The following is a 24,258-nucleotide window of genomic DNA, read 5'->3' on the forward strand; positions in this document are numbered from 1 at the left end:
AGTTAGATCCCTGGCTCTGCTCAGTGGGTTAAGGATTCGGCATTGCCATGAGCTGTGGTGTAGGGTGCAGACAAAGCTCAGATTTGGCATTGCTGTGGCTATGGCATAGGCTGGCAACTACAGCTTTGATTTGACCCCTAGCCTCAGAACTTCCATATGCTGCAGGTATGACCCTGAAATTTTAAAAAATAATAAAAATAAATAAATAAATAAGTAAATATGCCAGATGGGGTGCCTGAAGCAAAGGAGATACTTTGGGAAAGGAGATGAACAGGTGATTTCTGGGGATATTCAGGAAGTAACCTAAAGAAACGCTGCATTAAGATTCCTATGACTGTAAGAAACAGTTCTGTCCATAAGCCAAGAGATCGATAGAAGTCCCAGTTTTAACTGACAAAGTTATTTAGAGGAACACAGTTTCTGCAAGATAAACCTTTGATCTGGGAAGGGGGATTAGAAGGACTGAGAGCTTTGACCCAGCTAAACTTGCCTGTTATAAATATGCTTTACAATCCACCATTCCGTTGTATCAGAAGAGATTAAAATCCTGGTGCCCCTTAAGTCACTAACTCAAGAGTATTATCTGGAAGTGGCAGGAAAAAAAGAGTATACAAAAAAGTAGGATTGGGGGGGTGATACTTTCTGGAGAAAAAAAAATTTTAAGAATATATCTTTTGGGAGTTCCCATCATGACACAAAGGAAGAGAATCTGACTAGGAACCATGAGATTGTGGGTTTGATTCCTGGCCTCACTCAGTGGGTTAAGGATCCAGTGTTGCCATGAGCTGTGGTGTAGGTTGCAGACGAGGCTCAGATCTGAACTTGCCCTGGCTTCGGTGCAGGTTGGCAGCTGAAGCGCCCATTGGACCCCTAGCCTGGGAACCTCCATATGCCCCAGGTGTGGCCCTAAGAAGCAAAAAAAGAAGAATAGCTCTTTTGTATTTGAAAACAGTTAAGCTGCTAAGTTCTTTAAAATGCTATACCCAATTGAAACAATTTGGAGTAAGTGAATTAAAAGGAATTGTCTAAAAGGCAATTTAGAATATTTAAATTATCAATTTATACAGGAAATGAGATATTTCAATTGTTTATCCTAGAACTATTGCTTATTTTCAAAAGTATAGGAGAAAGTAAAAGCTATGTTTTAGACCTCCCCTCCCCCCATCCCGCCAATAAGAATACATCTTTTGGGAAAAAAAAATTTGCTTTGAGGGATATTTTTTTTTCTGCAACAAAGTTATCTAAGAAGTAGTGAATTTGCTGAAGCACCTCACTGTGTCCTAATCGCAAAGTCACACTTCCTCCTCTGAGGTTCTTCTTTAAAGATTCTCCTTTTAGGTGGTATAATGATTTGCCTACATTTCACTTCACCCAATTTTTCTGGGGCTTGGAAATATACAACAGAAACTTATATAATTGAAAACACTGACCCCATTTTCCTCTTTCCACTTATTTACAGTTTCATTTAAAATAAAGAGTAATCACTAATTGCTTTACATAAAATCTGTGTCTGGTTCCAGGAAAGGGTACACGAACATACTGACAGCCTAGATCTTGCTGTGAACAAGATGGGTTCCAAATTTGGCATGTCTGCAATTATTCAAACATGGTCATCTTTCATTAGTTACTGATAAATTAGGCAGGATGACAAAAGTGTGGACTAATTTCTCTGAAAGATGGATGGTAAGTGTCCACGGCAGGAGTAGTTCTCAAGCCCATCCTGCGATTCCAGGGGTCTCCCTGCTGCCTCTACATCAGGAGATCTCCTTTAAGAGCAGACGTAGTTGATTTGGGATGGACCTCAGATATTTGAATTTTTTTAAGGTCAAAAACTTGATCCTGTTCATTTTTAGAACTTGGAAACAACTGTTATAATACATGAATTTGCCTCTTATTCTCTCTTGCTAAACAGATAAGCCCACATTTATTTTTCGGCACCTATTATAATATCACACATGACATTTATCATAAATCCTACATGATTTGACAAGTGTGTCATACACCAGAGAGAAAGCTTAAATAATTTCCCTGGGGTTATAAATATGTGAACGTCAAATCCAGAGCCAGAACTCACAGTCTCTGAATTTTCAGCTTGTTTTATGAGTGAGATCTGCTGTCATTCTTCATCTTATTTCTGACACAATCGAATAGAACGAGGTAAAGGAAAACAAAGAACTTCTTGGTTGCTTCTGTTTTAAGTCTTCTTTGGTAAGTTTCAGGGAACAAATTCAGAGTCCTGAACACGATGAGTGCTTTTAAAATTCCGAGCCATTTTGTAAATAATTAAACTGATTTGGCCAGTATTACAAAACAAAGAGAGGGCTAAAATCTGAAGCGATATCAAACTTAATGGTAAAGCAGGAGAGAAAACAAAAATACACAACTTAAGTCTAATGACTGGGTACAACGACTAGCCTGAAACAGAATGGTAATAGTTGTGTCAAGAAGAATGATGTAAAGGAAGGAAGTTCAGGAGTTCCCGTCGTAGCAAAGTGGAAACGAATCCGACTAGGAACCATGAGGTTGCGGTTGGATCCCGGACCTCACTCAGTGGGTTAAGAATCTGGCGTTGCCCTGAGCTGTGGTGTAGGTTGCAGACGTGGCTCGGATCCCGAGTTGCTGTGGCTGTGGCCGGCAGCTGTAGCCCGGATTGGACCCCTAACCTGGGAACCTCCGTATGCCATGGGTGCAGCCCTAAAAAGCAAAAAAAAAAAAAAAAAAAAGGAAGTTCAGATGTCAAGCAAACCCAATTCAACTCAGGAAAAAAAAAAAAAAAAAAGAATGACCGTATTCTGACTCCTGTCGTTGGGAATAAGCAACACACTAAATTCTTGGCTACTGGGTCTACATCATTAATATACACAGAGAACCCGGACTGAACTGTGTCGGTAAGATAAACTATTTAAAATTTCTTTAATTACAAAATAAAATTAAAGTTATAAAAGCGCTTTTGACGTCAGTGGCGAGGGACACAGAGCCAGCGGAGCTGACTCTGGGTTTGGGGGTTTGGGAATCCCACCTGAAGGGAAATTAAAGTCTCAGCTGTCCAGGGCCCAAAAAGGTGTCTCAGGGCCTGGATGGTATAACATCTAAGTGACCGAGAGCGGAGGCTCCGCCTCCGGGGACTAGAGAGGCGTGTCAAGGGGAGCCCCGAAGATTTCCCCAGGCAAAGGTAAAGGGAGAAAGGAGAGTTACCCCGGCTGGCATCCTCCGACTGCAGCAGGTCTTGTTCTGCAGGACCTACTCAGGGAGCGAGCTGTCCCTGAAGCCAAGGACCAGTCAGGACCTGCCTCCCCAGGGCGCCGCCAAGGAAGAGGCAGAGCAGCCACTGCGCAGGCGTAGTCTGCGCCTCACAGGAGCGCCTGCGCAGACGGGATGGGGATGGGGAACTGGGGTGGATGGGTTCTTCGTGCGAGGAGAGGCCCCTAAAATCCCTCCTGGCAATTCCTGATGTAAAGAAAAACTTGGAGTTCCCCTCGTGGCTTAGCCGAAACTGACTAGCATCCGCGAGGATTCAGGTTCGATCCGTGGCCTCGCCGAGTGGCCTAAGGATCCAGCTTTGCCGTGAGCTGCGGTGTAGGTCGCAGACACGGCTTGGATCTGGTGTTGCTGTGGCAGTGGTGTAGGCCGGTGGCTACAACTCTGATTAGATCCCTAGCCTGGGAACCTGCATATGCCCTAGATGCACCCCTAAAAAGACCAAAAGAAAAAAGAAAAGAAACTTACTACTGAGAAGTTGAGGGAATTTGTTGTGGGTTGGGTGAAGAAGCCAGGTTCATAAAAGAAAAGCTTTTGAGCTGTCCTTGGAAGAGGAGTGCAGAAGTGCAAAGTGGGAGGGAGAGGAGGAGGGGCAGTCGTGGAAGGTGCTGAGAGGGTTGTTGCGAGGACGGGTTGAGGGTGTGTGAGGAGGTGACCATGTCTTTTAATACGGTTCTAGGCATTGCTGGCCAAATAGAAATAGCAAAAAGTTTACACCATAAGGAATAATCCTTGACTGAAAGGAATTTTTCTTTCCTCAAAAATACCCGCTATTCAGTACTAAAGATGTGGTTTCAGTCCCATCTGTGAGCTAAAACTGCACTCACCCTCAGCTTCAAACACACCCAGCTCAGTCCTGAAATTCCTTCCTACCCAGCCTTCTGGTTTTATTTTGGGCTTCAGTTGATTGGAAGCCGCATTGGGGAGGGCAATCTGCTTTACCCAGCCTACTGTTTCAAAGGTTAATCTCACCTAGAAACCCCCTCAGTGGTATATCCAGCATAATATTTCACCAAATATCTGGGGACCCCATGACCCAGTCAAGTTGGCACATCAAATTAACCATCACAGAGGTATCTAGTCTGAGCCACTGGATGTTTTTGGCAGATGAGTGATACCTAGAAAACTGTGTCAAGATGGATGTTGAATTTGTGAAAAACAAGACAAAACCCCTCAAAAGTTAGCTTGGATCAATTATATTTTATATTCATTTAGAAACACACTGTTAATTATAAAACGAATCATTTCAGTGAGCAGAGGCAGAAGTGAAATACAGTAGTTGACAAGAATGCTATTGGACCATAGTCATAATCAGGGCAAAGTACAATTTGTGCATTTTGCTCTTTCGGCAGCTCCATTAGAAAGAAGCCCATCAATCAGCAGGAGGAATGCAGGGAGTCAGCAGAACTGAGTCTCAGCTGAGAGATTTGAGGGCTCGACAGTTTATAATAGATGTAAGAATCTTGAAGAGGCACAGTCAGACACTAAAACGCATCTAATAACGGAAATATTTTTAAAGGAACAGATGTCATCCCTGAAGATAAATGAAGATTGTGTATTTTATAGAGAGAAGATTATAGAAACATTTGTCTTCATTCGTTATCTGGACCTTGTGAAATCCTTTTCATTATCACTGGGTACTAAAGAAATAGTTTTGGTGCCTAAATGTCCCATGAAGTACATTCAGTTAAGATAATGTTTAGCTTTATGGAGATGGGTTAAGAATTTAAGAATTCTCCTCGTCCCAAAAACGAAAGACAATTTCAGAAATTTAAAGAAGTTTTATCAATTTGACTAGTGGATTTTTTTTTCTTTAAATATCAGAAATAAAGTACCAGATGAGATCAGTGCTTGTCATCAGCTTATTTGACAGCTGAAAAAATTAAGTCGACGAGCAGTGATGTGGAATGGCCATGGGCCTCCAGCTACATGGTGACTGAGAAAAAAAACAAAAACAAAAACCTTTAGGTTCTGATTTTCACTCCTTTTCTCTTTCCTCTGTGTCTTTAAGACACTTGGAATCTAGCAAGTACTCTTATGTGGCAGAAGTCATGGAGATGTTTTCAACCGCATTTTCTCATTTAATTTTCCTAAAAGTCTTTGAAATATGCATGGCTAGAGTTTTCACCCTTCTTTTATAAATGAGCAACTGAGCCTCCAAGAGTGAAAGGATTTCTTCATGCGTATGCAGAGCTGGAAAGCCAGACCACTGGGGTTCTCTTGATGCCAGTTCTAGTAATCTTTTTGTTACCTTCAGGGATGGGGAAAAAAAACCAAAACACCCAAACTAAATTTGATTTTAAGACGGATTTAATTTTGCTTTATCTCTTCTTAACTGCAATACAGCATTTTTTCAGTGTTAGGATATGAATAAAGCCTTAAATTTTTGGATGATTAATGGTAATTTTTAAGAATATTTAAGCTAGGAGTTCCTTGGTGGTCCTGCAGTTTAAGGATCCGGTGTTATTACTGCTGTGGCATGGGTTTGATCTCTGGCCTGCAAACTTCCGCATGCTGTGGTCGTGGCCCAAAAAATTGAAGTAATTATGGTGACAAGAATGTTGACAATGGAGTTCCTGTCGTGGCTCAGTGGAAACAAACCTGACTAGTATCCATGAGAATGTGGGTTTGATCCCCGGCTTCGATCAGTGGGTCAAGGATCTGGTGTAGTTTGCAGATGGCTTGGATCCTGAGTTGCTGTGACTGTGGTGTAGGCCCGCAGCTGTAGCTCCAACTTGACCCCTAGCCTGGGAACCTCCATATGCCGGGGGTGCAGCCCTAAAACAAAAAAAGAAAAGGAGAAAAGAATGTTGACAATGGACTAAGAAGTGGACTAAGACACACACACTATGTGGACTGCCTGGCTAAATTTTGTAATCAATCACTGGAGAATCAGCAGATCCTTTCTTATGGACCAGAAATGGTAATACTGGTTTTGACAAAGATCCTTGGACATAAATAAAAAGTACCCCATTTCTAGTTAGCCATATGGTAACATGATGTCCTTTTTGGGGGCCCCTCAAATTTTGTCCATTTTAATTTTATTTAGGGTTTTTTTGTTTTTGTTTTTGTTTTAAATCAAAAGCTACTGATTCTTGTCACAGTGGAACAATGTAAAGAATAGTCATACTCAACCTGGAGTATCCATAGCTTTCTCCATGCTCACAAGGATGTGATCGTATGCCACTGGTTTGTTTTTTCCAAAATAGAAACATACTATGTTTATCACTCTATAATTTGCTTTTTTAAATTTGACATTTTTCATGTGTATTCTCACAAGTTAATTTTAGACACAAGCCACTTTTTCAGTCGAGTTTCTTTGTTAGCTCACATTTTATATAAATGGAATGTTTTCGTGTGTGTGTGTGTGTGTCTGTGTTTAAAGTTAAGACTTGTTTAATTTATTTGTCTTCCTACCTCTTTTCTCATCTTTTATTCCAAACACGAGGCCTCCAAGCTGTGTTCACAACCTGGCACTTTTATTCAGTCCATGTACCGCGTTTACACACTGTATCACATCAGATCTGAGAGGCGCCTCTTTTCCTCCTAAGATTCTGAAATTGCTATGTGTCTTACATCTCAGGTTTAACGAAATATGGAATGCATATACCATAGTATTTGTAAGACTTTCCCCTCCTTCTTTGGATTACAAAAATATGATTATGTTTTACACACTTTTTTTTCATTTTTCTTTCACTTTGTGGAAATCCCTCTAAGAAAACTGAGAAAACTCTAATCTTTTTAAAACACATATTATAATATTTTCAATATTCCTCTAGTGGTGGGGTTTGTTTTTTTCCCGTTTTTTTTTTTTTGTTTGTTTTTAATTCCGCAACAAAAGTGCAGTAATAAACATTCTTGTTCATACGTCCTATATACTGGCGCTTTTATTTTCCTGGGGTAGATTCCAAGGATGGGTATTTCTGGTTCGAAGGGGATTATATTTTTATTTTAGTAGTGTTACTAGTTTACTTAATGGCAATAGCAATTCAATCCTGTCCCGGTTGTCCATTGCTGCATTACAAACCGCCTCGAATCTTAGTGGCTAAAACCAACACCAATCAATTCCTTTACTCGTGAGTATGCTATTTGAGTGGTATTCCAGAGAAATGATTTGGTGTTTTGCTCCACATGGGTCTGGACCCTCAGCTGGGATGACTTGCACAGCTGGGGCTACACAACTGAGGCTGGCCAGACATCTCTGTCCTTCCATGCATTCTTAGGGTCTCTTCATGTCATCTCCAGACATCTTACAGAGCCAGGATGGATTCTCAGGATGCCTGGCATCCGGGAGCTCATGGTGCAAGCTGAGCAGCTTCCCAGATGCCTCAAATATAAATCCTCTCTTGGGTCCTTCCCATTGCCAGAATTCTGGAGTCTAAGAGATTGTTTGCTAAGGGATCACCTCTGTGCAGTTTGAAAGAGTACCGTGTAGAGTCTTTCAGAGGACTGCCAATAGCATTTGAATGTATTAGCGTCTTCGGGGACTTTCACTTAAAATTCATTTGTGTTAATAGAAAAAGTATCATGGAGGCAGTGCTGTGTGATGGAAAGACCGCAGGAGATCTGGAATCATGGAGATTCTGCGTTTAAGTTCTCTTCCTTACCAGCCATGTACCCTAGTCAAGTCACTAAATACATCTCTTTCCTTAAGCCTCCATGAATTCAATCTTTCCTCTCTTGGAAAAGAGTAAAGAGTATTGAATGAGGATGTTGGAAAGCACCTGGACCATTTTAAAGGTAACTTGGCTTTTCTTCTCTGTTCTCAACGTAGAAGTCTCAAGAGACCCTGGTAGAAACAGGACAGAAATAAAGAACAGGTCACAGAGAAGGAATAACTTTAAAAAAAAAAAAAAAAAGCTGTTGGAATGTTCTGAAATGAGATTGAAAGGGGGAGAGTGGAGCTGTTGGGGCCGTTGGCAGGACAGAGGTAGGAGGATGAGTAATAGGCCCAGGGAAGCATGAAGGAAGAAGCATTGAAGAGGTAATTGTGCAGAGGAAGCTAAACATACACATATATTTCACACCATGGCAATTCATTCGAGAAAGTGAAATTGAAGCAGGGCCCATACAACATATTAAGGCTGGAGGGACCCATGCAAGAAAGGTGGAGGGGGTGGTTCTGACCAGGATACACACTTGAGTTCAAAGTCAGACTGACCCCTGCAAGGGGGCGGGGGGCGGGGGGAGAGATTTGGACGGAGGCTGAGAGCGAAACTCCTAGTCATGTCGAGAGAAAATCATGCGGCTTTAGGTGGGTTCCAGTGGAACTGCTATAGTGATTTGAATGGCTCATCTAAGCCTAGTAAATGTACCTGTAATTGACCTGAATATTACGATCAGAGCGTAATTTCTACTTATGCTCTGATGACAGACAAAGCTCTTGGATTTTTCCCACTCAAGACCACATGATGGTTAGACTGGTGTTGTCATATTTCAGGAGTTCAAACCTTGTGGGGGCTTTACTCCATGGGGCAGTGTAAAGCAGGAAGTAGAGCAGATGGACAAAGCAGCCCACAGGCTCACAGCCCAGGAGATGACAAGGACACGTAGCACAGGAGCCACTGGGAGGGAAGACGGTTTTCTACCAGCTACGGAGGAAGAACCACTGGAACTAGGGACGTGCCCTGCCAAGGGGCCAGCCTTAGCACCCTGGAGAAACCCAGAGGTCTCCCCAGGGTCTCCACTGGGAAATACACACTGAAATCATGTGTTTTTCATAGAGGGACTGCTTTAGGGAAAAGATAAATAACCCACCTCCTGCACCTCAGACTAAGTGAAAACCACAGAGCAATTTTTATACAAAATAGGCTGGACTGTCATGTTGCAGCCACAGTGAATTTTATTTCTTCTTGTATGAAATCCAGCGAATGACTTGAATCCATTCCAGAGGCCAGGACAATCTTTCTGACCAACCTATCCGAGCTCTTAGTTTTCAGCTTCAGACTTCTCAGTTTTAAGTTTCCTAGTTTTCACATTCCTCTTAGGCTGAGTCTAAATTCACCATCTATCTCTACAGGGTCAGCTTTTGGCATTTCCTTCCTTCCGTATATCTTCCATAGCTCCACCTCATCTCAGAAATTCTGAACCGTATATCTGGTCACTCAGAGCCTCTTGGAGTTCCCAAAGTGACCTTAAATGTTTAGAATGACATTAGGAAACCAGTTTTCTTAGCTCAATTCTATTCAAACTCTTGGTGAGCTCGCCTCTAGGGGCGCACCTGACAGCAGGCGCCCATGGGACATGTGGAGCAGCAGCAAAGGCACGGATGATCCTTGGACAAATAAGCAACTTCTGGAGACTTTGGTATATTTGGCAAGATAAGCTCTAGGGAATACTGGAGTCCGTCTAATTGGGGCAAATGGACAATTTAGGGCTCCTGTCATTTGAACTTGAGGAACATGTAGCCGCATCTGTAGCCTATCCTGATGAAGTCCGGCATGCTGCTGGCACACCTTGGGGCGGCTCTTTGTGATGTTTATGACTGGCTTCTGATCAGTCTGAGCTGGTGTCTGTTCTGGTAGGTGATAACCCTACCCAACTGGTAGTAAATATTTTAATATGGCTTAAGATAAACTCAAGTCGCTTTCCCACTTGAATGCATTCCAGTCTAAAGAAAGATAGAAATGTTAATTGCCACAGCTTTGGTGTAGGTTGACCCATGGCTCAGATTCAATCCCTGGCCCAGGAATTTCCATATGCTGTGGGTGCTAAAATAAAAAAGAAAAGAAAAAGGAAAAGAAAGAAAAAAAAAAAGAAGAAAAGAAAACAGATAGTTAGGTCTTTAACCCAGCACATGATAACTACTTCATATTAATTTACTCCATCACAGTTTCTTTAGACCGTAAGTTTCAAACGAGGATCTCAGATCCTTCTATGTGAAACTATTTCACAGACTAATGAGAGAAAAAGACAAGAGAAATAAGATTAGAAAAATCTCCTGGGGATTATGGTATTCCAGTTTCTCATCTAAAAAGCTGAATAGTTATATAGTTATATAGCGATCATGAAAATCTGATTACTTATTTCAAAACATAGTGTCACTTGATTTGGCATTGCCTAGATTCCTGACTAGGACTTATACATTTGACTTGTGTCTTATTAACAATGTAGGCAATCTAATTTAAATTAGACAGAGTATTAAATATAAACACAATACAGAATATAAAATGTTAAGAAATTAATAACAAGCTTTCAGGAACCAGTCAAGTTTTCAGAACTGTCAGAGCTATAAGAGGCTTCGAATGGAATATTAGTCCGTTTAAAATAAAGGACAATTTTATATTTTGTATTTATGGAGAAATTTCAAGAGAAATAGTAGCTACTGAACATTTATGGAAGAATACAGAGATATTAAAATTTAGATGAAATATGAAACATATTAATTATTCCTGAGGGCATGGAAAGCTTCCAAGATAAAATGACATTGCAGTTTAGCTATAAAGGATTAGTGGGATTTTTCCTGGCTAAGAAAGGAATGAAGGATATTCTAAGCATAAACAAGGGCACAGAGAATTGATAGCATGTGTTGCAAGGGCAGGCGGTAATGGCTGGAAATGGGTTTGGTATATGGTACCAGAGTCATGGAACATGGAAGGTTGATTGTTCAGGAACCAAGGTGCCAAATTAAAGGTTTTGACTTCACCATCGGTGGTCAGAGGAGCCTTTGAAACATTTAAATAGGGAACAGCTTAATTGGAGCTGGGATAGAATATAGTGGAGAAAGAGGAGGCTGAAAAAGGAAGACCAGTTAGGAACAGAATCAATAAAACTCTGAAGCAGAGGCAGACATCGAGCAGGAAAAAAAGACAAGGGATACATCTGGGAATCGTTTGTGAGGTTAAAAAGGATGCGCTGGTCAGATTGGATGTGGATGTTGAGATAGAAGAATAGGTGCTTAATAACTATTTCTGGTGGGATAATGTAGTGATGTTTTAAATGATGTATTTCCTCATCTCACAGACAAAAAAATTCTTGTTTCCTCTCACTCAGGGGCAAAGGTACTTGTCTCTCTGTGTCCTCAAATTAGTGTTATTCTCAAAGAAAAGAAGGAAAAATGGTAGTGTCTCTGGATTAAAAACTCCAGGGAAGGGTCTTTGTCTTGTTCACTTTTTCTATTTCCAATATTTAGAATAGGATCTTACACATCTTGGTGTCCAATAAATATTGTAGAAAAAAAAAAATCCAGTATTTATGGGAGTTGCTGTCGTGGCTCAGTGGAAATGAATCCAACTAGTAACCACGAGGATGCGGGTTTGATCCCTGGCCTCACTCAGTGGGTTAAGGATCCGGCATTGCTGTGAGCTGTGGTGTAGGTCACAGACGCGGCTCAGATTTGGCATTGCTGTGGCTGTGGTGTAGGCTGGCGCCTGTAGCTCTGATTCAACCCCTAGACTGGGAACCTCCATATGCCGCGGGAGTGGCCCAAGAAATAGCAGCAACAACAACAACAATAACAACAACAACAATAACAACAACAACAAAATAAAAAATAAAAAGGCAGTATTTTGGATATCAAAATGGAAGGTCGGAGCTTTAGTATAGACTACAGCTTTGAGGTAAAAATAAAGGGGAGGGAGGCGTTTGAATAAACGACAGCTTGAGTTTCAGTGTCAAGAGCTGGGGTTCTGGCCTAAACAGGAAGCATAGAGAATGACTTTTCTCTTATTGGTCTAGACTAGATGATAAGCCTAGAGACTGGATAGGGAAAGGTGACAGGGCTCTGAGCTTGACACTCTTCAGCGATTAGGTTCAAGGAAACTCGAGGAATGACAGAACTGGCTGAAAAGTTTGAGGGGCTAAGAGTAGGGGGAACTAAGGCCCCATTTCCCTTTGGAATTTAGTGGAGCGCCCCACACCACGATGCCCTGGTAGTTGAGATGCCCGGCCGGCAGGCTCCACAGAGGGCCTGAGAGAGCGCCCCCTAGTGTCCAGCGACTGCAGCGACACGGGAGAGCATCTTAACCTGAGACTCAGGAGGGGAAGGCGGTTTGGATGGTCTTCAGGCACTTCCGGGAGCCAGAGTCTAAGAGAAAGGGGTGGGGTGGGGCTGGGGGAAAACGTGTTGAAAGTTTTGGCATTTTAAAGCCTTTGGAGAGTAAACAGCGATTAAAAATTCAAAAGGAGAAGAACTGTGAAAGGTGTTTAAGGGGTTATGGATTGGGTTCCTTTTAGCATCAAGTGTGGGATTCTTCTAAAATTATTTTCATATGGTGTTTCCTGAGACACTGTCTCCCCTGAGATGGAGCGGCCAGTAGGTTCACCTGAATAAGACCTGTGCAAGGAGGAACACACAAGAATTTTTAGAAGTACATAAGGTCACATTGTTGGTAAACAGCAAAAAAGGACTTGGACCTTGGCCTGATCTGGTTCCTCTTTCACCAGCTAAATGAAAACAAAATCTTTGAAAGGTTATCTGTTGCTTTGTGAAAGGATGGGAAAGCAACATCCTAAATTCAGACAATTTTTGTATTTATAAATGGAGTTATTTTATAAATGCTCTGTGAAAAATATATGGTAACCATGCTGTGACTACCCCCCCCAAAGTATTTATTCCCTATCCCAGGGAGAAAAAAATAGCATTTATACATTTGAATGTATTTATTACAAAAAATTGCCAGGCACTGAGATTCAGGTCGTTCTATTTTGAAGGGTAACCATGTATTAATTTTAATCAGCTCTTATATCTTGATGATAGTTGACAGTAAATGCATCCCGAATTGCCTCCCTAGAGTCACACACCACAAAGATGAAATTCGGTTGAACTAAAGGTGCTTATTACATTCAAACACATTTTAATGCATTGATTCTCTATTAATTACTTTATTAAAGATAATGTATCAATTTGTTTTTATCCTGCTTTTAGCAGTCTTAATATTACCTGATTTGCTAATCCTGGTACCAGATTTGCTGTTTGTTCTTTCCTATTCAAATATGTTTCTGATTCACAGAGCTTCTAAGGGACTAATATTTTTAAGGCCATAAAGCTTTGTGTTTGTGTGGTAATTTTGTTTTCTAACAATTTTCAGGTTATTTTATTATATTTCTACAAGTACTCTGTGGGGTAGGAAAGGCCAATATTTAGACGCTAGTTTTACACATAAGGAAACAGGCAAATAGAGGTTGGGTGACTTGGAAAGTTCACTGGTGTAACAAGTACTAAATCAGGGATGTGACACTGGCCTTTATATTCAGGCAACATGCTAGGCATTTGAAAGGAGGCCCACTTCTAATTTTTTAAAAAAATATTTAATTAAAAAATTTTTTTATTTTATTTTTTTGCTTTTTAGGGCCTCGCCTGCAGCATATGGAGGTTCCCAGGCTAGGGGTCCAGTCGGAGCTACAGCTGCCAGCCTACACCACAGCCACAGCAATGCAGGATCTGAGCTACGTCTGAGACTTACACCACAGCTCATAGCAATGCTGGATCCTTAACCCACTGAGTGAAGCCAAGGATCGAACCTGCGTCCTCATGATTACTAGTCGGGTTTGTTGCCGCTGAGCCACAACAGGGATCTCCAATGCCCACTTCTAATGAACTTGGAATGAAGTACGAGGCAAATCTGCTTGCCTAATATGTAACCAATGTTAAATTCACTGAGTTTTGGTGATTGATCAGAAGGAGTAAATAAATTTTCCATTAGACCAACCATTAGAAAAGTTACGTAATAGAATGTTATAAATGGATTCACTGGGAGTTCCCTTTGTGGCTCAGTGGTTACCAAACCGCACTGGGATTCATGAGCATGCAGGTTCAATCCCTGGCCTTGCTCAGTGGGTTAAGGATCCAGCACTGCCATGAGTGGTGGTGTAGGTTGCAGACGTGGCTCGGATCCTGTGTTGCTGTGGCTGTGGCTGTGGTGTAGAACAGCAGCTGTTGGTCCCATTCGACCCCTAGCTTGGGAACTCCCACATGCTGTGGGTGTGGCCCTAAAAAGCAATAAATAAATAAATAAATAAATGAATAAATAGATTCGCCGCTTCATCTTATCCAGGGGAGTTTTTGTTAGAACCATACCAGGTATTAAGATTTGTGAGCTTCAGGCACAAATTTACAAAGTCCTGCCTTTCTCATCCACTCTGACTAGATCTAAGGCATGGATTAAATGTAAAAGAGAAAATGAACTTATAAGAAGAATTAATGGGAATACAACTAAAGCCTAACTAGCATTTAAATAGTCTGGACTTCTACACTTTCTTATCTACACCATGGCAGAGCATTTATGAACATATTTTTGACAGCCTCTCAGATGTGTCTTACGACTGGCCTTATTCTCTGGCCCTGTGGTCCCCATGGACAAGGGTGGGAGAGTGTGCTAAAAGGGGGCCATCGTATTGGAAGTGTTTCAGAAATTTGTTTTTCTCATAGTGTATAACCTTAGGATTTACAAAATGAAAAACAATTTAAAAATTATAAATCACGTCCATTTCACATCTCTAGCATATTAGGTTATTACACCGATTTTTAAAAATTACATGTACAGGCAAATGTATTACCTGTGAATTTCATTAGAGGATAGTAAAGGAAACATCCAGAATATCTGTGATACAAATGGGAGACTGGTTCTAGGGCACTGCTGGAGATCAGGGTTCTCAGAGTGCGGTCTGTGATTCAGCAGTAACAGCATCACCCAGGAACTCGAGGGAAACAAATTCTTCTGACTCAGACTTACTGAGTAAGAAACTCTGGGGCTGTGGCCCAGAAATTTGTGTTTCCTTAGGGTTTCCAGGAGATTCTGATCCTCAAGTTTGAGAACTGCTGCTTTGACTAATGGCACCTGTGGTCATATTATTGTTAAAGGAACATAGAGGTTACATTTTCTGAAATACAGTCTTCTGATTTTTACACCCATGTGATGCTAATGATTTCTTGAAATCTTTTGTTTGATTTTTTAAGGCCGCACCCTCCACATATGGAGGTTCCCAGGCTAGGGGTTGAATCAGGGCTGTAGCTGCTGGCCTACACCACAGCCACAGCAATGCAGGATTCTAGCTATGTCTGTGACCTACACCGACGCTCATAGCAATGCCAGATCCCTAACCCACTGAGCAAGGACAGGGATCGAACCCACATCCTCACGGATACTAGTTGGATTTGTTTCTGCTGCAAACGTCCAAAATCTTTGATCTTGAAAGTGAAGTCATCCTCTGGTTAGACACCCCAGTGACCCCGAGGGCCGCCAGAATGGTGCTTACTGTCACCTCACACCCCTTCAGTGCTCACGCTTGAAAAATCTGTCTCAGCGCAGGACTTGTGTGTGCTAAGCTGTTTTACTTTACTTGAGATATTTTTATGTTTGGAGGTTACGACAAAGAGTAGGGATAGCACTATCGCTTATAAAAATTTTTACAAATTCACCCAACATTTAGGGGGGATCCTGAGAAACTTAGGAAATTATAGTTATTTCTGCCCAAACTTGGCAAAGAAACGTGCTGGGTTAAAATGAAGATTACTGAAGAGTAAAGAGATCTGGGGTAAGAGGCATGGGGGACAGGGGACAGGGAAGAGAGAAAGGGAGGGACAGGGACATGTTCAGAAATAAAATCAATCAGGGAGAGATGCACAAAGGGGTCTCCTGTTTGGGGGCACACATACACACACTCACTGTGAAATAGTAACACTGTTGGTTAACCAACCCTCAGAACACCTGTACTTTAGGTCTTCATGGATGACAGAAATTTGCAACAGACAAGTAAATGAAGGACCTGAGTTTGATATTTAAATGAAGCGCTCAGACTCTTCTGGAAAACTGTAGAAATATTCTGTATTGTCTGAAGCTTTTTTTACTAATTAAATGTGTAATCTTTATTGTTTTCAGAAAGTGATTAAAAACTGTCTTTTAAATAACATACAATTAGATAATGTGACCAAGACTAAAGGTCAGAATATTTCCTTACGTTTTGAGTGAATATAAGCTAGTGTATTGATTTTAAACACTTGATGTTAAAATTTGAAAAAGCAAAATGACTTTGAGAAATCTTTTCTTCTTTAAAAGGTTACATTTGCACAAAAACTAAAAAAAGTATTGTGACACAGCAATCACATTATCTTTAAAATAGTGGAAGAAAATCAGAATTATCTTATATATGCCTATGAAGAGTTACAATAAATATATTTCTGTCTAAAACAATGCATGGCACTGTACCACTTAAACAGGACACCCCTAAATGAAGGTTCTTCTAAAAGCCATGAACAGAGACATGAAGACAATCTCTTTACTTTTTAAAACTTCCAATGTGTATATTTTCTGGAAAAAATACTGTAATTTCTTTTGACAATATAATTGGTAGTGAATCACTACTAAAATGATCTATATCATTTTATAATAAATAACTTAGATATTTTGTCTGTTCCATATCTAAGACTTGAATAATTTCCTGGATGAAATGTATCAATCATGAAAAGTTATTAACCCTTGCAGTTTTCCCTTGTTAGATGGCATTGATGCAGCAAATGCCTCTTGTTAAAGGCACAGACAATAAGGTGAGGCATGACTGCCACCATGTGGGCAGTAAGGTGATAGAGATTTCAAAGTCAAACTTTAACTTAGTAAGAATTACCATATTCTTTATTCTGAAGCGCAATGGAAACAATGATAAGAACGTTTGGTCTCCTTTGAGGTACATTATTCTATACCCATTAATATGATGTTCATTTTGGGAACAAGTAGCTGGAATTAATACCAACAATATTAACCAGTAAAGTGCCATTTATGGAAATTATCTACAGCCCTGCTACTCCAAGTATGTTCTATAGACCAGGAGCATCGCATCAGGCTCCACCTCAGATGCTCGGAATCCAAATCTGCATTTTGACAAGATGCTGAGGATTCTGGTACACACTCAAGGCCAAGATACCTTCCATCTGCCAGCACCTGCTGTCTGGACCCTCAGCCTTTACTGTACTCCCCACCCAATGCAGGGGCAGGTGACTTTTACCAAAAAGTCTAGATAGTTAAGAAAACTACAGTTTGTTTTACTTGAATTACATGATTAACTTGACTTTTTTGCAGATTAGAAATCTACTGTATTATTTACTTATGTTAAACTACTGGATGAATTCCACAATTCAGAGAAAAAAATTAAAACAAATTTTCGAGAACAAAGGGCTTATTTAGTTTCAGGAGAGATTAGAGTATTTTATTTTGCCCAATCAGAGCCCTTCAGCATAAAGAGACATTCATATACATATATATGAACATTTTCCAGAAACATTAATTTATAATACATTTTTTTTAAAATACCAGCTTAACGGTATTTATTTACAAAAATATTTCATTACCTAATTTTAAACCTTTGCTGTGATGACAGTCTGTAAAGTACAGGAATGCAAAATAACTATAAATTTTAACACGTTTGTGTTTGCGATAGTGCTTTTTTTGTTTGTTTTAAAGGAAACAGTACAGAGATGGGTTTTTAAATCATATTTAAAACGCATATTCCAGCAATCACCTTTGAGATAGTTACTGGACGGAGCAAGATCTGGAAAAAAAAAAAAAGAGTGCAGCAACTGAAAACTACCTGCATGTACAGTTTAAGTTGTATACAAGCTCAAGCTCTATACCAAGCATGCTTGCCCCTGAAGTGGACAGTGTTAGAAAACTTAATCTTGCTCTTTTAAATATTGTTTTTGGTGTTGCATTTACAATGAACCAACAGTATAACTAGAAAGCAAAATGTTTTTCTGGTGCTAAATACCATGTTAAGCAGAGGTCACACCTAAAGGATCACAGTACCATTTATTTACAAAAAAAAAAATTAAAAATTTAAAACATGATTTACCCTCTTTGCATTGCTTTCTGTTGATATGCTAAATATATTTTCAACTCCTTACATTGTCTTCAGTTGAAGCAGAATTTAAACAACACATTGCAAAAGTCTTAAAAAAAATAGGATTCCATGGCCATTAGCCTATATCCATTTTAAATGCCTGAGCCAAACAATCTATAATAAATTAATACTGATTTATTTACAACTCACACACTATAAAATTTTAAACTATGAGCCTCATTGTGAAATACTGGCAAAACTGACATTCATGATTTTTCTGATGTAAATGAAAAGAAATTACACGTAGCCCTGGACTACTGTTCTCAATTTGTAAATGATTTGTGCCTAATAATTTAAGACTGTGGTAGTAACTGAAGAAAGCAATGTTACAACCCTGATAACTGGGAAGTTATTAAAACCATGTAATTCAGCTGAGAAACATAAGCTAAAGTTTTACCTGTAATTTTTGTGGTTGCTGTTGTTGTTACAACTATTTTCTGTCCACAGAACCTTTAAAACTTCTGCGGTAGTAGTAAGATCATTAATATTCATAGGAAAAAGAATTCCCATAGCACTTTACAAGAAATTGATCAGAGTGATGAAAAGTATAATTAACAAAAGCTGTAAACAGTACTTCACATTCATTTTCAAATGAAAAAAAAATTATGGGCATAGACTTCAATTCAAGAGAGCAAACACCCTAGAAGGGAAAAGAAAAAAGGAGGACACTTAAGATAGAGAAGTGCTCTTTTTCAAAGTAAATGCAGATTAAAAAGCCTAGGAATATTGATCAAGTATCAAACTGATAAGGAACAAATTCTATAAACTACAAAATAAAAACCTTCGTTGACAAAAATACATAAACTCGGTTTTCATTTTTGGAAATTTATTTTTAAAAAAGGTAGAAGAAAATACCTGGAAAACTATTTTAAATATATATATATGTATATATTTAAAAACAATAGGTAAGGTAGGCATCCAACAGCAAAGCTGCAGCTAATGAGAAAGATCTTGCAATTATTGGTGTGGGAATTTTCCTCAAAATAAAATATTTGAAAAATGCTTAATAGAGGGTTTCTTTTTAAGCCATAGTAATGATAACTTTCCTGTCATGTGTGAAGACTTTCGAGTGATGTATGATTGTTTAAAATTAACTGTATCTCGATATGAGATACCATATTTCTTATTATAAGCGTAAAACATAACTTTTGTATGGATAATATACATACTTTTTAAGTACTTTGACTTAAAACTTAACAAGTTCACCATTTTTAAAATTAAAGAGTACATTTATAAAAATTCCATTTTAAAACTAAAAGTATATTCTTTAGCAGTATGTATAAATATAACATGTTATTGTATGATCTTAAAACAAATCTGAAAGTGTTGCAATAATTTAAGACCTAGAACACTGAAACGAACAGCAAATGATTTTACTAATTTTTTAATCCTTGAAAACTATATAAAACCCTACTGAAGGTTTTAAAACTATGACCAGTTTGTTTAAGGTGCAGCTAGCAGCATATTCATGATTTTGGTAAGTTTTATACATATATGTCACTTGATTTGAATGGAGAAATGTGGATTAAATGATAATAAAAAGTTTTCATTACCTAAAAAAGTGCAGAAAAAATTCAAGTTTAAAGTTCAGTGCTCTTTATTCTGCAAAAACAAATAAACAAAACCCCAAAAGTTAAAATGTAAAATAAATCTTTGCCACAAAAAATTTTCCTTTGGATATAGCTCTTCTAATGTCACATGAGAAAATGCCTTAAGCAAAAACATATATGGAATATGGAACTCAGGGTAAAACTTTGAACTCCATGGAGTCTTTCACATGTTTTTCCTTTCCTCAGCTGTCTTCTCACCAGCCCCTATAACCTAAAAGTATGTAACACTTTCAGACTTGTTTAAAACACATATCTACATGAAATAACTTCAGAAAAACCTACAATTAAGTTCTAAGCAAAAGAAAGGCTTCTTTCTTTAAAGTACTGTACTTAATTAAATTGTAATATACTACACATAACAGACAATTAGCAGCATTTTTCACATCCATAAAAATCAAAATTAAGAAGTTAGTTAATAACTCAGTTATAGCTATAACCATTTTTGGAAACACTTTATACAACTGAAATGCAAACCAAGGGAATTAAGATGATGCAAAACTCAAACAGATGTAATATTACAGAAGTTGTTAGACTATAAGATTTCAAATAAACTTCTAAGCAAATACATAAGGATTTTTAGCTTGAAGTGTGAAATGAACCAGATATGTGGTTACATAGTGGGAAACTACTTCCTATTGACAAAACGCTAATCAATGAATACTTCAATGATTTTTAGAGCCAAGGACAAATGCAACAAAGAATAATGTTTTGAGGATATGGAGAAAGCACACAAAAACCTTTCATTTTTCTAATATTTTCTATTTTGATTTTTTTTTTTTTTGGTTTTTCCTGAAATCTTGGCTTGCTGGTGACTATAACTTTTTGCGTTAGAAAAAAAATAGAGATGTTACCTCTCAAATTACGGTAAATTCCCTGGGTTAGTTATTACTGCAGACTGTCTCTTACCTACAGACTGAGTCAACTATAACTCCAAGAAGCTTATTTCCTATTTTCAAAAATACTTCAAGCTTTCTAATCCTACGTTTCTACTTTGCTATGCATAATCTGTAGATTAATTTAAAAATGAAATAAAATAGCTTGAAATATTGATTTAAGGTTTTTCTTATAAAATCCATCTCAGGTAAATGTATCTACTTCTCTATTTGAAAATAATTACAAGATTGGTTCATTTTATATACAACGGGAAAAATGACAGTTGATAGAAAATTAAGTTGATACACAATGAACACAAAATAACACAGCAACTTAAATAACTGGAGCTAATATGCTCTTACACATGAATGGGGAATCAACCAGTATATATTACTTAGTGCTTCTTAACTTCAGATCCGTAACTACTGATTTTATTGATGATATTCACAAAACTGTACTTTTAAAAAATGGCCTCATACTTCTGTGACACATCGTGGAACAATGGATTTATTAGATAATGTATGATACAAATTAAGCAATCTGTAAACTGCTAAATGTTCATCATATAGCTAACATGAACCAAACAGAAATGTTATTCATAGGTACTTTCTACAAATTCAAAAACTTTTGAAAATGACTCTTTTAAAATATTTCTTTTGGCTTCATCAATATCACATATAGTTAATCCCTCCCTAATGACATTTAAATTTTAATGTAAACTTTCATATCCCATAGTGCACATTATAAAATGTAAACATAAGAACTTTGTTAATGAAGAGTAAAGAGGAAAAATGCATAACACACTGTGAAATTAAGGTGTTCTACATATACCTTTAATGATCGTATGGGATAGAGAAACAACCATTGTGTTTGCTATCTCTTTGTGCTCTGGTTACCTCTTAAGGACAAAACTGTTTTAAACAATTTTTTGTAGAAGAAAATATTTAAATTTTGTTAAGTATAATGCTTCTATATTATTCTTCCTTTGTTGCTTTATCAGTAATAATCTCAGATGAGCCTGCAGAGTTGGGCTTATAAACCACATCTATCAAATCTCCCCTTTTCTGTCTGCATGCTATTCTAGGAACCAATTATTTATTGCCCACTGATGGTCTCATTTGCTTTAAACCCCGATATAGAAATAATTTAGTTGCCAAGGTGTACATATCTTCCTATCCTTTTGGCTTTTTAAAGCCTTGAAAGGACATATACAGATTTATAGTATATTTCTACAGAAAATATTTTGTAGGTCATCAGACTAGACTCTTACATAGATAATTGTTGACAATGGATGCTTATGATTTATTTCCATGCGACAGCATGTGCACTAAGATTTAATTGGCTCATCACCTGAGTTTACCGGAACTGTTAGCAAATAAAGGGCCTTTTAAAAAGGGAGCTGAGCATTTTTCAAAATAATGAAACTTTTTTTTAAGCAATTTTAATTAAATGATGCAAAGGTACATTGGGTTAAACATTTTATAAAAATTCAAGCAAAATTAAAAACTTAGCCAATTTCAACATTTCTATAAATTTAACCAGTAACTATTTTGGTCAAATCCACCTTCAGCTGAATTAATGAGAACAAGGACAAGGGACATTGAAGTATTCTCCTCACCACAATGGAGGTTCTTCTTACTTTCCACACTGCATAGCCACTACATGGAAACTCCCAGAATGATGAGCAGTTCAGTCATGCTCTACACTTTTCTTTTCAATGAAAAGTGATGTATCGCCTTGTTTTGCTTTTGACAAAATATGGACTAAACACAAGTATACAATAACAAGAATCCAAGAGTAACACATACACAAGTCAACTATGTGTATGTTTTTATTATTTAAAGCCCACCATTCAGCTTATCTGTCTAAAGATATGGTAACAAACAGTTTGTTTCTTTTTCACTAATGATACTGATGACCAGTCAGTTGAAGGGAGGGAAGAAGTCCAAGACAGCAGTTTTGGATTCAGTCAATGACACAAATATAATTATTTCAGCTTCAGGACTTCTGACTTAGTGCCTCTCCCTCAAAGAGGTCAAACACTGATGGCAGATACAACAGCACAGGATCTTTTGGCGTATCAAAGTTTTACACAGGAATGATCCAGGAAGAGTCCCTGCCTTGTCTCCTCAACATCCCTCTCTTTTTCTACTTGAAACAAGTGATCATCTTTGTTCCCAGAATGTCAAGTCATGGCTGGCTTCCACCATATACTCCACCTGGAGTGCATGTGAACAGCCCTCAGCAAAGCCACACGAGGTAAAACAGTGCATGGTTGTGCTAGGAAAGAAGAGTATCCAGTGATGAACATCCCCTTAAGGTTAACTTTCCTAAAATGAAATCAAGAAACTAAAAAAGGAAAATTCCTTTTCCTTCTGGCTGAAGCTGAACCTGGTTGGATTTCTGGTTGTCAGAACTGGTACCACTTCTTATCTTTGTATTTCAACATCATCTAAAGGGGAGAAAACACGAAAAACATGTTTTAAAAATGCCAGAATAACATTGATAACTACTTTTTATAATTTTCCCAAACATTCTATCATTCTGAAATCTTCTCTAGTTTCTATTTGTAGTATTTATATTGAAAGCAAGAAGTAAGAAACGTTCTATTTCAAGGAAAAAAGACCCTAATACAAAGTACTAGCTTTGAAGGTCCTTTCATTTCTTGAAGACATACGTAAATCTTCTTCTTCTTCTTTTTTCTTTTTTTTTTGGTAGTACCCATGGCATATGGAAGTTCCCAGCCTCATGTGTGACCTATGCCAAAGCTATAGCAACACCAGATCCTTAACCCACTGCGCTGGGTGGGGGATTGAACTGGCAACAGCAGAGAGATGAGCCGGATCACTAACCCACTGTGCCACAACTTAGCTCAGTGCATTCTCTGGTGACCTAAGCTAATAACTTAAAAAATTAGATAACTTTCAGTTCTCTAAAGAGAACTAAAAACAATCCTTAAAGAACCTGGGGAATGAAAGGCTGAAATTACTACTGCTGCCACCTACAATTTACTGGGCACTTACTGAGCCAGGCACTGAGTGACACACTTTCCCTAGATGATTTCACCAGGTCCTCACAACTCTAGGGGTTAAGCATTACTATTCTCCCTATTTTATAGATGAAGAAGCCAAGGCTTAACCAAGGTAACACAATGGTAAAAGTGGGATCTGACTCATAGTAGTCTAATTCAAGAACCCATGATCTTAACCACCCACTTCAATGGACTGCCTTTCTTAGACCCTCAAATACGTATGGCTCGGCAACAACATTTAGTACAAGGGAAAAGCTATAAACTCTAGATTGAGCTCTCTGCTAAATATTTAGACAGCAGATATATTCTGAAACTGACATAAGTGTTATTTATATACCTTTGAGATCACAGTGAGGTACAGGGTTACGCCAGCAAAATTCTTGACCTAGATAGAAGGCACTGCCTATACTTGAGGTGTGTCAGCCTAGTACAAGGAGTCGCAAAGGGTCTCCAAAGCTCTGTGAAAGTCTGGACAAACCTCTCCTACAGCAAGGTGCCTCTTTCATGCATTCTAGGTGTCAATATTATTGAGCAAGGAAGAGATGACTTTTAACTGAAAAGTTAAAGAAAATCTATTACTGATAGAGTCGTACTCCAATACAAGATAACCTTAATAGGGTTTCTTCAGATCATAAATTCAAAATGTCCTTGAGGGCT

The 24,258-nt window shown here is 38.5% G+C and overlaps 1 protein-coding gene and 1 long non-coding RNA gene across 3 annotated transcripts in view; both read right to left on the reverse strand.

The window, feature by feature from the left end:
• The window catches only part of LOC125120983 (uncharacterized), a 34,274-nt gene extending 30,977 nt beyond the window's left edge, over positions 1 to 3,297 (reverse strand). Inside the window, exon 1 of the long non-coding RNA XR_007133366.1 lies at positions 3,196 to 3,297. This is a non-coding gene — a long non-coding RNA (uncharacterized LOC125120983). The remainder of the gene's footprint in view (positions 1 to 3,195) is intronic.
• Positions 3,298 to 16,680: 13,383 nt separating this feature from the next.
• STXBP5 (syntaxin binding protein 5) overlaps positions 16,681 to 24,258 on the reverse strand; it is a 170,945-nt gene continuing 163,367 nt past the window's right edge. For both annotated transcript variants that reach the window (XM_047769986.1, XM_047769988.1), the window contains one exon: positions 16,681 to 23,022. In XM_047769986.1, coding sequence (XP_047625942.1) covers positions 22,981 to 23,022 — 42 coding nt within the window. In that variant the 3' untranslated portion in view covers positions 16,681 to 22,980. The remainder of the gene's footprint in view (positions 23,023 to 24,258) is intronic.

The sequence above is a fragment of the Phacochoerus africanus genome, chromosome 2 (assembly GCF_016906955.1).
Source record: "Phacochoerus africanus isolate WHEZ1 chromosome 2, ROS_Pafr_v1, whole genome shotgun sequence".
NCBI classification, from domain to species: domain Eukaryota; kingdom Metazoa; phylum Chordata; class Mammalia; order Artiodactyla; family Suidae; genus Phacochoerus; species Phacochoerus africanus.